The 12,905-nt window shown below is 38.9% G+C and overlaps 1 protein-coding gene across 1 annotated transcript in view; it reads left to right on the forward strand.

Annotated features, from left to right (window-relative positions):
- The window catches only part of LOC126212788 (uncharacterized), a 344,572-nt gene that overhangs the window by 244,511 nt on the left and 87,156 nt on the right, over positions 1–12,905 (forward strand). The window contains exons 41-44 of the mRNA XM_049940191.1: positions 2,790–2,967; positions 9,003–9,068; positions 9,778–9,870; positions 12,056–12,093. Of these exons, the coding sequence (XP_049796148.1) occupies positions 2,790–2,967; positions 9,003–9,068; positions 9,778–9,870; positions 12,056–12,093 (375 nt within the window). The remainder of the gene's footprint in view (positions 1–2,789; positions 2,968–9,002; positions 9,069–9,777; positions 9,871–12,055; positions 12,094–12,905) is intronic.

A 12,905-nucleotide genomic window follows, 5' to 3' on the forward strand; every position in this document is an offset into this window, starting at 1 on the left:
TGCTACAGTACAAGGTATACACTATATGGTAGGATAAATTCTCAGTAGTCTTACGCCATAATTCAGAAATGTGTGTCTTGACATAGTAATTGAGAGACTCCTCTGTAGCACACTAATTATGTACTCTACAGGAGTTCCTCATGATAATTTACACAATTTGAAATTGGTGTTTTGTTTTTTTTCCTCTCCCAACCTTGTTAAACTACACACATACCACTATTTTGATGACAAGTAGCTTTTGGTCAAGTACTCAATGGAACTTGAAAACAGTGTATATATAGAAAATAAAATCAAGGTCACCACACCATTAATCAGTGTATTACTTCCCACAGTAAAGATTTCATTTTCTATTAGAGGACATAGAGTGACAGATTACAACTTACTGTCAGTGACGAATAGTACATAAATCACTAAACCAACAGAAAATCTCTTCTGTTTGTTCTGACTGCAGCAGTTTTCCTATGGACTATGAATTTATCATGCTTGCCTTGATTTTATTACATTGTTAGTTAAAGACAGAAGGAATTTTTCTTGACAGACTTAAATATGCTCTAGTAAAATCTTTATGTGAAAAAAATTACCAAAATGAGCTTCTTACCTTCAGAAGCATATTACTCCCAGCCTTTGTCAAAAATATCACTAGGAAACTATCAAACGGTAGACTGCTGACCCATTATTCAGTGCAATATGTTGTAACTGCTTACCAGTGTCTGTAAAAGATTGTGAACTGAAAAATCGATATAGGAGAGACAAAAATTTGTTTAATTATCTGTGTGTCCCATGCGTTGTAATTGCAATTTCCTACTGTGATGTGGAACTAGATTATTTTGTAATTATAGTTCTCTTTCTCAGTGAAGAATATGGAAACACACTCTAAATTAGCGTGATTGTTTTAAGCTAGGATTTATTTATTTATTTTTTCTCAGATTAAACAAGAGTAGTGTTCAAATTCCCCTTAGTGCCCGAAAACCTCAAACCACACACACACAAATTCCCCTGCAGCTACGCAGATTTGCGTTTCTGGAGATTGGTTAAGAGTAATCTAAGTATGGCCTTTCTGCAAAATGTTATTGCCAGTTTCTTACTCTAGCCTATCGAAATCCACGTGCGGCCTCCATCTTTTATAGTCACTTTGTTAACGGGAAGTTCAGCTGTACTTTTTCTTCCTCCAAAACATTTTGTACATGTAAGTATTCCTCATTATATTCACTTGATAAAAAATCACAGCCTCTTTTAGCATTTGTGGTTGTCTCCTGGTGCAATGCAGTTAAGTAAAATAAAAGAGTTATTCAGCAAAATGTGCCAACAAGAAATCAGGCAGAATTGATAACTGCTTATTCTGTACCAAACTCATCAAAGAGCTTGTAATCTGAACTCTGTTCCCTGTATATTACTTCCTTCGTGTCATTTGCAGCTAACAGTGAGAATTAATGAAGACATACTGTGATTTATGAACCACAAGAAAAGACACAAATTAATATCCGTATGGACATACTTCCTTGTCCTGGAGAATGGAGTTGTGTTCTGCCTTCCAAGGGAAGTATATTTGACAATATTATAAGAAAATGGAAATTCCTGTGATTTGGAAGGAAAATCTTAAAGAAGCATGCTATTGCTTATATTCTGTTCAAAGTTTTAAAATTATTTTTATCATTGTCACAAGTGACAGTGTTGGATATAGAGACCTGTGCCTTGTGGCTTGCAGATACCTGTTGTTATATGATAAATATCAGTAAGTATTGTGTTCATTAAATTAAGTAAAGGAAAGTCTTAGCAAATGTAACAGTATAAATTGTATAAACTTATAAAAAATAGTGTAGTTTCAGCTCTCTGAGATTGCTGACGTGTGTGCAAGTTGAGTTCATGTGGGTGTGTGTGTGTGTATGTGTGTCTACTGCTGACAAAGGCCTTAATGGCTGAAAGCTTTGATTGTGTGAATCTTTTTGTTGTGCCTATCGCGACTCAGCATCTCCATTATATGGTGAGTAGCAGCTTTCCTTCTCTGGTATTGTTACATTCCATCCTGGATTTTCCATCGTATAAATTAATTATGTTTGATAATATGTAGTATAAGTGGGGCTTTACTTTGCCGTAGCAGTGATTTAAAATATTGTTGCTTTAATATTAGCCTGTATAAGGCAGAAATAACAGTAATGCTTTATTACCCACAGCACATACATAGAAGTAACAGTAATTTAGTTAATATGGTACACCACAGCATTAGTTGTAAATCTTTTCATCCCTTTGCTAATGAGAAGCTGTACTTGTTCAGAATCTCCAAATAGGTTATTTCATATTGAATTGTAAGACAAATAATGAATGAATAATATAATTAATTCTTGAACATTCAATGCTGCCCACAAATATGTATGCAGTACAGGAAACTTTATAATCATTCATAGTTCCATGCAGCTTAATTCTGCTTTATTTAATAAACAAGAACTTTTGGCTGTGAATTTACACATGTATTTTTGACTGTTAATGACATTTGAGTACAAGTACTCTACATAAAAAATTCAGATTTACATTTTAGTGCAGCAAATGTCTCCAATATTGCTGAAAGCTGTTGATAGAAAGAGTGAAATCTTAATTTCCTGTTATCTTATGAAGCTGAAATCAGATCTGGATCAAATTGCTTCAAGTTTATTTTCTTCCCAATGCCTCTTTGCAATAATAGTTATTTTCTGCGTGTAGATACATTTTTGCAGTAAATCAAGAAGTCATTGTCAATATACCTTTGACTGAATTGTTTTGTTCATGTTTTTTATTTAATTACGCTGATGTTTCAGGTCTACACAAATTTCTGATGGGAATGACAGTACTTCACTTGAAGAAAGTAATCTTCAAAATGGTACCCGTGATGAGTTTGTGATGGAGCAAGAGACATCAACACACTTCATCAGTTGTAGTGTTCTAACACAAGACGTTGTAGCTCAAGAGGATAATTCCTTCTGCAGTTCAGAAAATGTAAGTAACTTTCCTGTTTTCACCTGCAGTTCATGCCCACAGAGCATTTCGTGAAATCACAGCCTTATACCACATATGTTAATTCACATTGATTGTGTAGAGACACCGTTACTTGTCAGTAGATACTGTGGCGTAGTTTTCTCACTGATTTTGTGCTGAATAAGCATTTGAGTATGAAAGACGACGACAGGATTCTGACTGCACACTCATTTGCTGACAGTAGGAAGGTATATAGCTCTGGTGATTTGTGCAAAGATGTATTCAGTTCAAAAGACCATTGCCTGCTTCTTTCAGTGCAGTCATTAGTAACAATTCATGTGAACATGTCGCTAACATTGAACATACCGTATTTACTCGAATCTAAGCTGCACCTGAAAAATGAGACTCGAAATCGAGGAAAAAAAAAAAAAAAAAATCCCCGAATCTAAGCCACACCTGAAATTTGAGACTCAAAATTCAAGGGGAGACAAGTTTTAGGCTGCACCTCCAAATCGAAACAAAGTTGGTCCATTATAATATGAGACACAATTTAGGTCGAATGAATGACGGTACAGCTACAGAAGTTTGGTTCGAGTCGTAAGCTTAGCAGCTAAGCTTTACCAGGTAACCATTGCTATGTGTCAGGTGCTCCGTCCGTATTTATACGGGTACCCTTCCTTTTCACGTGCTTTGTCTGGTTTCAATTGATTGCTTATTTTTCTTTGATCTGATAAGTGCCATTCTCTTTGTTATAGATGTTTATGTCACTCTAAGCTGAAAATGCATTACTGTATTGTGTCGTGCATCATTTGTCGCTTTCTGGTAATGAGTGTTTACGGCCTGTCACCGCTCGCTGCAGGGCTTGCTTTTGTGCATGGTACCGCCGCTTACAAATTAAAAAAGAGAGAGAGAGAGAGAGAGAAAGGAATCGTCTCATTAGCAAAACAATGGCAAGAGACTGCTATTTGTTGTTACTTACACTGCTGCTTTCTTTGATAATGATCAACAAGAACCAAATAATAGACAGCGTATGATAGAAGATGTTCTGAACGAGAGTTTAGCGAAAATTTTTCTACGTTTGAAAATCTTTGCAGACGCCTCTTTTAGTACATTACATTCTGCACCAAAATTAGAGTCATTTAAAAATCTAGTCAATTTCCATGCTTCATCTCTGACTGTATCACTATTAGGCATAAGAATAACATGAATGTAAACATGACACGATATGTATATTCTTCCGCGTTTTCTGTTGTCTCACTCTAGTTTTGTAGCTATTAGGCAGACAGGATTTAAATGAGATAGCAGCAAACACGAAAGAATACATGACAAAATGTTTATATTCGTATTATTCTTATGGTGAAGAGAATACTGTATGCGATTCACAAGTCATAAAAGTTCCTATTAGCAACCGTCTCTTCTCACAGGTAGGAAAAAATTCAGAACGTAGAGTTGGCCATATTGAAAAACATCCCAAACAGTCTTGCCAGTCGGATTTTCGTAGTACATTGAAATGCTGCTACATTCAAAGATGAACAATACGAAATTTGTATTTACTTTGTTGGATAATGTATGAAAATGCAGTGGTCAAAACTCAGGAAGGAGAAAAAAGCTTATCTTATACCTTTTTTTAAATTTATTCACTGATGCAGAGGTTTTGGCGCCAGTATATACCTTTGTGCCTGCAAAGCATGCCTGTGTAGCGCTACATGTATTCGACGGCAGAAGTTAGTTGTGGCAGCACCTACCAACATTTTTCAGAACTTTTGCTTACTTTGCACTCGATTCTAAGCCGCAGGCAGTTTTTTGGATTAGAAAAACTGGAAAAAAAGTGTGGCTTGGATTCGAGTAAAAACGGTATATCACGGGTACATTATTGTTAACCCAGTAACTGCTCTCTCTCTCTCTCTCTCTCTCTCTCTCTCTCTCTCTCTCACTCTGTGTGTGTCTGTGTGTGTGTGTGTGTGTGTGTGTGTGTGTGTGTGTGTGTGTGTGTGTGTGTGTGCGCGCGCCTAAAGAAATCTAAATTACTTCCTACATCACATGCACATACGAAGTCATACAGATCATGCGTATGTAGTAACCCTTTGCTTGTTAACTCAGGAAGCCTGCTTTCGTGCAGTCTGGAATAAATTCACACAAAGTGAAGTTTGTGGAAAATTGTATGCTGTTGTTTATGACCTTAAAGTCTATTTATTAGTGCATTCTAGGTTGAAGTCACTTAAATGTGATGTTTTTGGTAAATTGTTTGCTAGAGTTAACAAATTCAAATACCATTCAGTAGTGCATTGTGGCACAAAATCCCACAGATATTAAATTGGTGAAAAATTGTTTGCCAACCCAGTTTTTTTCAAACACCATAGTGCATTCTGTAATGTAATGGCACAAATGTGACGGTTGTGGCAAATTGTTTTCTGGAGTGGGTAAGTTTGAACTCCAATTGTCAATACATTCTGAAGTTAAGTCTCTCGCATGCATTGTTAGTAGTAAATTATTTAAGAGCCATCTGAATCTCGAGATGCATGCACTGGTGCAATCTTAAATGGAACTGTAGCTTTACACAGTGAAATGTATCCGTAATAGCTTGGTGTACAATAATTTAATTCCTGTTGTTCATTGTTGGAACATCATTGCAATATTTCTGATAGTGTGGTTTATTGTGTGCCTTTAATCTACCCTTCAGTGCGACAGAAAATGTACGTATTTTCATTGTGGAACTTTTGTTTTGTAGCAAGGCTTTGATTTTGTCAGCTTTGGTTTGGGTGCAGGAATAAGAAAATATTAGAATAATGCTTACGGTGAAGCTTCTGTCCACAAATCGGCACGTATTTAGAAAGCACCACTCGAGTGAATTTGAGCTTGCCCTTTTCTCATATGCTATCCTGTAACCCGTGGATGAAGGGTAACAGACAGATACTGTACTCTTAGATTTCAAGAAAGCAGTTGATAGGTGTCCTATTTCTTCTTCTTCTCCTCGTGGCACTACAGCTCTTGCCAGTTCTTGGTGTCTTCAACAAGTTACCTCCATTCTGTGCCCCCCACCCCCCATCCTCTGCCTCCTTTGTATTGGCTATACTAGGTTGACTCATGGTTTTTTACACTGGAATTGTCACTGTTATCTTCAGTCGTAAGACAGGTTTGATGCAGCCCTCTGTGTTGGTTTATTTTGCTTAAGGCTTTTGGCTTTTCATGTCTGCATAACTCCTGCAGCCTACATCCACTTAAACCTGCATGCTGTAGTCAAGCAGTGGACTCCCACTACACACACACACACACACACACACACACACACACACACACACACGCGCGCGCATCACCAAATTGGCGATTCCTTAATAACTCGGGATGTTTCCTACTAACTTATCCCTCAGTTTTTACAAGTGGCATCTTAATTCTTTTTCTCCCCTATTTCATTCTTCATCAGTTGTCCAGTCTACCCATCCAGTTAATGGTCCAAACATTTGAAAACCGCTTGGAGCCAGGTCTTGACTGTATGGTGGATGTTCCAGCACTTCGAATCTGCTCTTAAGGAAATCAGAAATTTTGCTTTGTTTGAATGACATCCTGAAATTCCGTAGTTCTTACAGGCCCAGACGCACTCAATTCACTAATGACACTACTGAAGAGGGAACGTGTGAAGATCGCCGTGTGTTTGGCGAACGCGAGGCAACGAACGAATGGCACCAATTAATTTGGAGTACACGATGCCGGGGAGCCCGTGTTAAGCTCCACCCACGTGGTTCGCGGTTAGCGAAGTCAGATGTCCGATCCCGTCTGGTAGGTAACGTTGCTCACTTCGCACTACTTTGTGCTTTTGTCCCAGGCGCGTTAGTCCGCTCCATACCGTTGCCAAAGGTGGCCTAACGGTAAATGTTCACACAGGTACCGGGCTGGTCAGCACCCCGTGTCAGGGCCCGGGGTAGGACTTTCAGCCCCCAGCTGACCCAACTCTGCGGTACGACTGCCACACTACTTCCCTCGCAAGCTCGCGAGTAAACGGATGACGCACCTTAGACGAAAGCAACAATGACAACATTAGAATGATGATTTAGTTCTAATGTTTTGAAATGCTTAACTGCTACATAACACTCTTTCAAAATTTATAAGTAAACATATTAATAGTATTAACAGTAAGACTGTATTAAAAACTTTCAGTGTTCAGCTCCACAAATTTAAATTACATGTAAAGTTTTACTCCAGTGCGTGGAAAATAAACATCCCAGGTTGGGATGCATAAACTGAAACCAGAGGAGGGGATGGTCTGATGCAGAGGGGGGGGGGGGGTATCCCCCCCCCCCATCCGCCCTTGCAAATCGCACACTGTACCCATCTGATCTTTACCATTCCTCTGCAGCACACACTTCAAAAGTTTCTATTCTCTCTTTGTCCATACTATTTGATATCCTTATTTCATGTCCATGTGAGGATACGCTCCAGACAAATACTTCCAGAAAGGACTGCCTAACATTTAAAAATTTCTCAAGAGCATGTCTCTAGTATGAACGATGTAGGAAGTTAGGGTGAATTTTAACTTACACATTGAAACTAAAATGTACAGGATGGCGGGTATGGGCAGGCGGTGGGCGTTGTGGAATAATAGGGTAATTTTAGAGAAAGGTCATTTATTGGCTAAAGCATGATGAAAAGGGGCTACATAGGCCTAAGGAGGTGAGGGTGAGCCAGAGCTTACAATATGGCGAACATTGTTCGCGAAGCTACCGAAAGTTGTTGTCTGCCAAAACTAAGTCCACAGTGCCGTAGCACCGGGAGAAGCGGGAGATGTTCAGTGCTACAGGACGCGCATCCGACTCGCGGGTGAGCAAGAATACAAGAGAGCGGGCCCGGCGACGGGCGGCCGGGTATATTCGACGCACCACGCGGCTTCCTCCACCCTGATTGGTCAGGACCGAGCAAACCGTGCGGGCGGCATGGAACTTTCCAGAGCGTTACCTGCTAAGCGACGCCTGCGGCGGCGTTACCTCGTCAGCACACGAGAGAGGCGCGTGAACAAGGTGCCCTTTCTCGGTGCTGACTTCCTGTTACAAGACCGTGGGATGAAAGAATTTACAGGCAGCTAACACTGCCGGCCGTGGCTTGGCCGCAATGGAAAAATGAAGTTATGGTTTGAGGCTCATATAATAAAGTAAAATCCCTTATTGTCTGGCTCATCCTTTACAAAAAGTTTAGCTTCACTCCAAGTGTGAGCAGCTGGTCCACGTGGTTGACGGCAGGGGTCCACCTTTTGCTGCTCACTCTTTCATTACACCGGATGTGTCGAGGTGGTGATAACACGACAAAAATAAAACTTTTCACGTTCTCTGTATATTCGAGGTTCAAATATTTCTCACTATTAGGAATGATCTCTCGCTATTGCAAGTCTTCCTTTTATTTCCTCTTCATTTTTGACGTTGTAAAGAACTTAAATGCTGAAATGACAAAACTTGTCTGATAGTTTCGTAACCTAATTTCATAATCAGATTTCCCTTAGCATCACCTGACTCAATTCAGCTATCCTCATTACTTGCCCCCTCGTTCCATGTAAATTTAAATTCCACTTGCGTTTCCTTCACTACTTGCTCGATGTACAAATAACTAAGGTGAGAGAATACTTTCCCATCTCACTCCTTTCTCGACTGCTGCATCATTTGTGTCTCCTAGTCTTGGGATTACAATCTGTTTTCTGTACATCTTGTGGAAACTATTTCACTTCCTGCAATTTATTCTTTGATAACTTCAGAGATGAAAAGAGTGTATCACATTAAACATTGTCAAAAGCTTTTTTTGAAACTTCATATGTTTTGCTCGTGGACTTACGTATTTCAATTTAGCTTCTAGTATATATCACAGTCAACATTGCCTCTCGATATTCAAAATTTCTCCAGAACCGTTGGTGCATTCGACAAAGCTCAGTCACAGGAACCGAATTGTTTACTGTTTATTTATTTATTTATTTTTTGTTAGGTAGCAGTCTCCATGTAATGAATGTAGTGTCTGCATATATATTACCTACAGAAGCACAGTGATCAAAATTAATTTTGTTTTATTTTTTCTTTGGCTAGATACAGACTGATGCATTTGCTGATGATCCACTTACCATTTGTGACACACGGAACATTAAGAGAGAGGTATGTAGCTACTACATGTCAAGTTCTGTCAGACCTTTGCTTGTTCATTAATATTGCTGTATGTATGTAGTTGCAAGCTACCTACATGGATGACAGTGAATGGATAGACGTGCAGTACTCTCTACATACAGGTTTTATTTCCTCTTGTGTAATAAATAGACAGTGATGTTGTGCAAATTACCTGATCATCGATGCTGCAGTAATGAATATTATGGGATGCCAGTGCGTAACAGAAATGGTGAAAGACAGTGCCTCACGTTGATGGGTGCGTGCCACTTAAAAATGGGTAACATCGACACAGCCATTTTTAGCTTTCACGCTGTGTGGTTACACAACTCGTGCGCACGACACTTAAATACGGCAATCTGTGACCACAGTGACAGTCACCGCTTAGTACACAGTATCGGTGCCAGTTCTACAACTCGAGTCTCGTGTTCTGCATGAATTTAAACATCGGTCTAATTGTAGACATTGTACAGAAAAGAATATTTACAGGTAAGTTAAGGTGTTGTAAACTGTGTATTTATAATGATTCCCCTTCCAGCTGCTGTGAAATGAAAAGGCAGAATTTTCCCATTTAAATAAGTTTTAATAATACAGGGATCAGGCTTTGCATTTTTCTCACCTTTTCTTTAAAATGAAAGCCCGTTAATATACGGGAACACTTGCCGATAGCTTCGGTTAACACTAATTATTGTCCGGCTTCCAGGTTTTTGAAGATCCATTAGCAGTCACAGGATTTGGTGGCTGTATCAAAGAGGATCCAGACTTACGTTTCGGAGAGGGTGCCACTGACAATCGAGTAAGTTTCCACATATATGTATCAGAATTCCAGTATAATCGTAGTTGTGATATGTTACTGTTTGCACAGTATTTGACGAGGTACACGTGCCTCCCGGGTAGTTTACGTGGCTAGCACGCCAGGTAATCCAGACGGTCTCAGCTCGATACAGGTGTGGCAAACTCGACGTTCCGAAGCTGTCGACTGACGAGTGTTACTAGTCCTTCAGAACCGTAAGCTTCGAGTGTGCTTTAGTAACAAATATAGAGAGCTGTGGAATGTTGTGTTTCCCAGGACTAGGGATGTTTTTCCTGAAGTTTTTAAATTGCTCAGATTTGTACATGCAACCTTTACATTATGGTCTCTTCCTCCTAACGACCCGACCCGGCCTATCCCGTGTATGTGCTGCCTCTCCCTCTGAGCCATCGGACCCCCTTCCCCAATCCTCCCTCCCTCTTCCTGCCTCTTTTTTCTCTTCTCTGACACCACCTGACGCAACCCTAACCAGAGTACCTGCCAAACTGCAGTCATAGCACTGTGTTCTCTGCCGACGTAACTGCGCAGTGTTGCTGTGTGCGTGTGCGTGTTTTTTTCCATAACTCCCCATACCTGACTTACTACAGAAATGGCTGAAATCTATCTGATATTTTTATGTACGTTTGTTGCATTTCAGGCATATTTGCTACACTTGTTGATTCCATTTAATAATTTCTGTTACCTATCAGTAGTAATAGTATATGTTAACTACAATTTAATGACTGAAAGTTGCAGGAACAATATGTGATTAAGATGTGCCCTCCTGGGCTTCATGAAGTGTATACACCTGCTTAAAACTATTTCATTGAATTTTTTTCAAGTCTTTGCAGTGACATATTTCTGTAACCTCACATATTGAGCCACTGAAACACTTTTTGACCGCCTGTGGCCCACAGCTCTCATTTATGTAATAACAAATGTTTCTTATATGCGGGGAGTGCATCTTCTCACTTTTCTTGCTCTGTGTCAAAGTTGTTCCACGTATTTTCTTGTCAGTGCGTAGAGTGATATCGAATGCTGAAAAATGTTGCAAAATGAATCTAAAACACCAAATGAAGTTACAACGAAATGAAATATGTGTTTGTCGAATATGAAGTTATTACCAGTTGACAAATAATAATTAGTGCTTTTGTTAGTAGTAGTAGTGGTAGTAGTAGTAGTAGTAGTGATAGATAAAAAGGAATCGGTTAAGGGGGGATAGGACATCAAACGGGCCGACTTGGAGCAGGAGAGACACCACAGGACATGTTATTTTCTACTGTCTATACTTTTACAAATAAATTCATAAAACTTGGTCAGCATGACCAGGAAGGATTCAGGATTCACACTGATAGCAGTGGAAGTGCAAAAACATAACAAAATAAATTTTTTTTAGGTATGAAATTTCATCATTTTTTCACTTACTGTTAGCTCCATTTGTTGCTATAGGTACATTTTTCTTCACAAGTAAGAATTTTGCACAGCATACAAACCATACTTACAGGTGTATGAAACTCTAGAATCTTCCAAATCTATTAAAAACTGTGGTAAAAATTGAGATAATTAACTACAAAATTTGATTTTTTTTCTAAGCATAAAGTTTAAAACGTAACAGCTCATTCATTTTTTCATAAATTAAATAGATTCTTGAGTTTCAGACACCTATAAGTATGGTTTGTATGCTGTGCAAAATTCATGGGACAGTCTCTATTACTTACGAAGAAAAGTGTACCTATAGCAACAAATGCAGTCAATAGAAAGTGAAAAAATGATGAAATTTCACATGTAAAAAAAATTTTTTGCAATGTTTTTTTTTTTTAACTTCCGCTGCTACGAGTGTGAATCCTGAATCCTTCCTGGTCATGCTGACAAAGTTTTATGAATTTACTTGTAGAAGTATAGACAGTGGAAATTAAAATGTCCTGTGGTGCCTCTCCTGCTCCAAGTCGGCCCGTTTGACGTCCTATCCCCCCTTAAGCAGTTAACCTAAAGTGCAGATGATGTATTATGCTGTCAGTAGTTTACATAATTTTCACAGTTATAATGTGCATGCTTTACTGCTTTTGATATATGTTACCATTAAACAATCTTGAGGAACAATCAGTTACCTACAGCTGTTAGTATAGTTTCCTGTATTTACTGCAAAGTCTTACTGAATTAGTTTATCTGAAACTCCATCCAATTGTTGCAGGAGACAGCCACAAGAGGACACGCTTCAGATATTACACGGTAAAGACTTGATTATTTTACTGACACATTAGTTTTACCTGGCAGTGTTGGGTCTTCTTGGTTTGTTCCACATCAATCCTGACTGTACATTAGAAATTCTCACAGATGGTGGTGTCGCAGACAGGTAAATGGTGGCGTTCTCTGGCAAGAATGTGGCCAGTTTCTACCCCGTCCGTCCCTACTCCAAACTTGTGCTTTTCCCTACTGCCATTGTTGTTGACTGGCCATAGAATGCTATCCTTCCCTCCTTTTGATATTTAATTTACAAGTAGGTTTACAGTGTGCATAAAAAGTAAATATCCACTAATGTTTAAGATTTAATATCACTAAAACTTCATGCTTGGCGAAAATATCCTTGCTGTCTCTATTTCTCGTGACCCACTGCTTTCCTCTCCATTTCACAGTGTTTGCTTCTAGTCAACCTGTGTGTAATTCACTTTTCTTGTTTTATTTTCATCACTGTCTTATCCCAATCTTCTTAGGAACTTTCACATTGTCACTGTTTGCAGTAGTTCAACACTCTGCATTAAACATGTAGTTATGGTAAATTCTGTTTCTGAATGTACGTGTTACTAGTATTTAACCATCCACGTACCATCATATTTCTCAGATGTTAAATAACTGTTTGTGCAAACACCATACCCTCATAAAATCGAGTTCATCAATTTGTTCGTCAAGATTATAGTTACAGTAAAATAATTTTTGTACATCTGAAGTCAAAGTAGAGAGGCTGTCAAATGTAGACTGGCAATGGCAAGGAAAGCATTTCTGAAGAAGAGAAATTTGTTAACATCGAGTATAGATTTAAGTGT

The sequence above is a fragment of the Schistocerca nitens genome, chromosome 11 (genome assembly GCF_023898315.1).
Source record: "Schistocerca nitens isolate TAMUIC-IGC-003100 chromosome 11, iqSchNite1.1, whole genome shotgun sequence".
In the NCBI taxonomy this organism is placed as follows: domain Eukaryota; kingdom Metazoa; phylum Arthropoda; class Insecta; order Orthoptera; family Acrididae; genus Schistocerca; species Schistocerca nitens.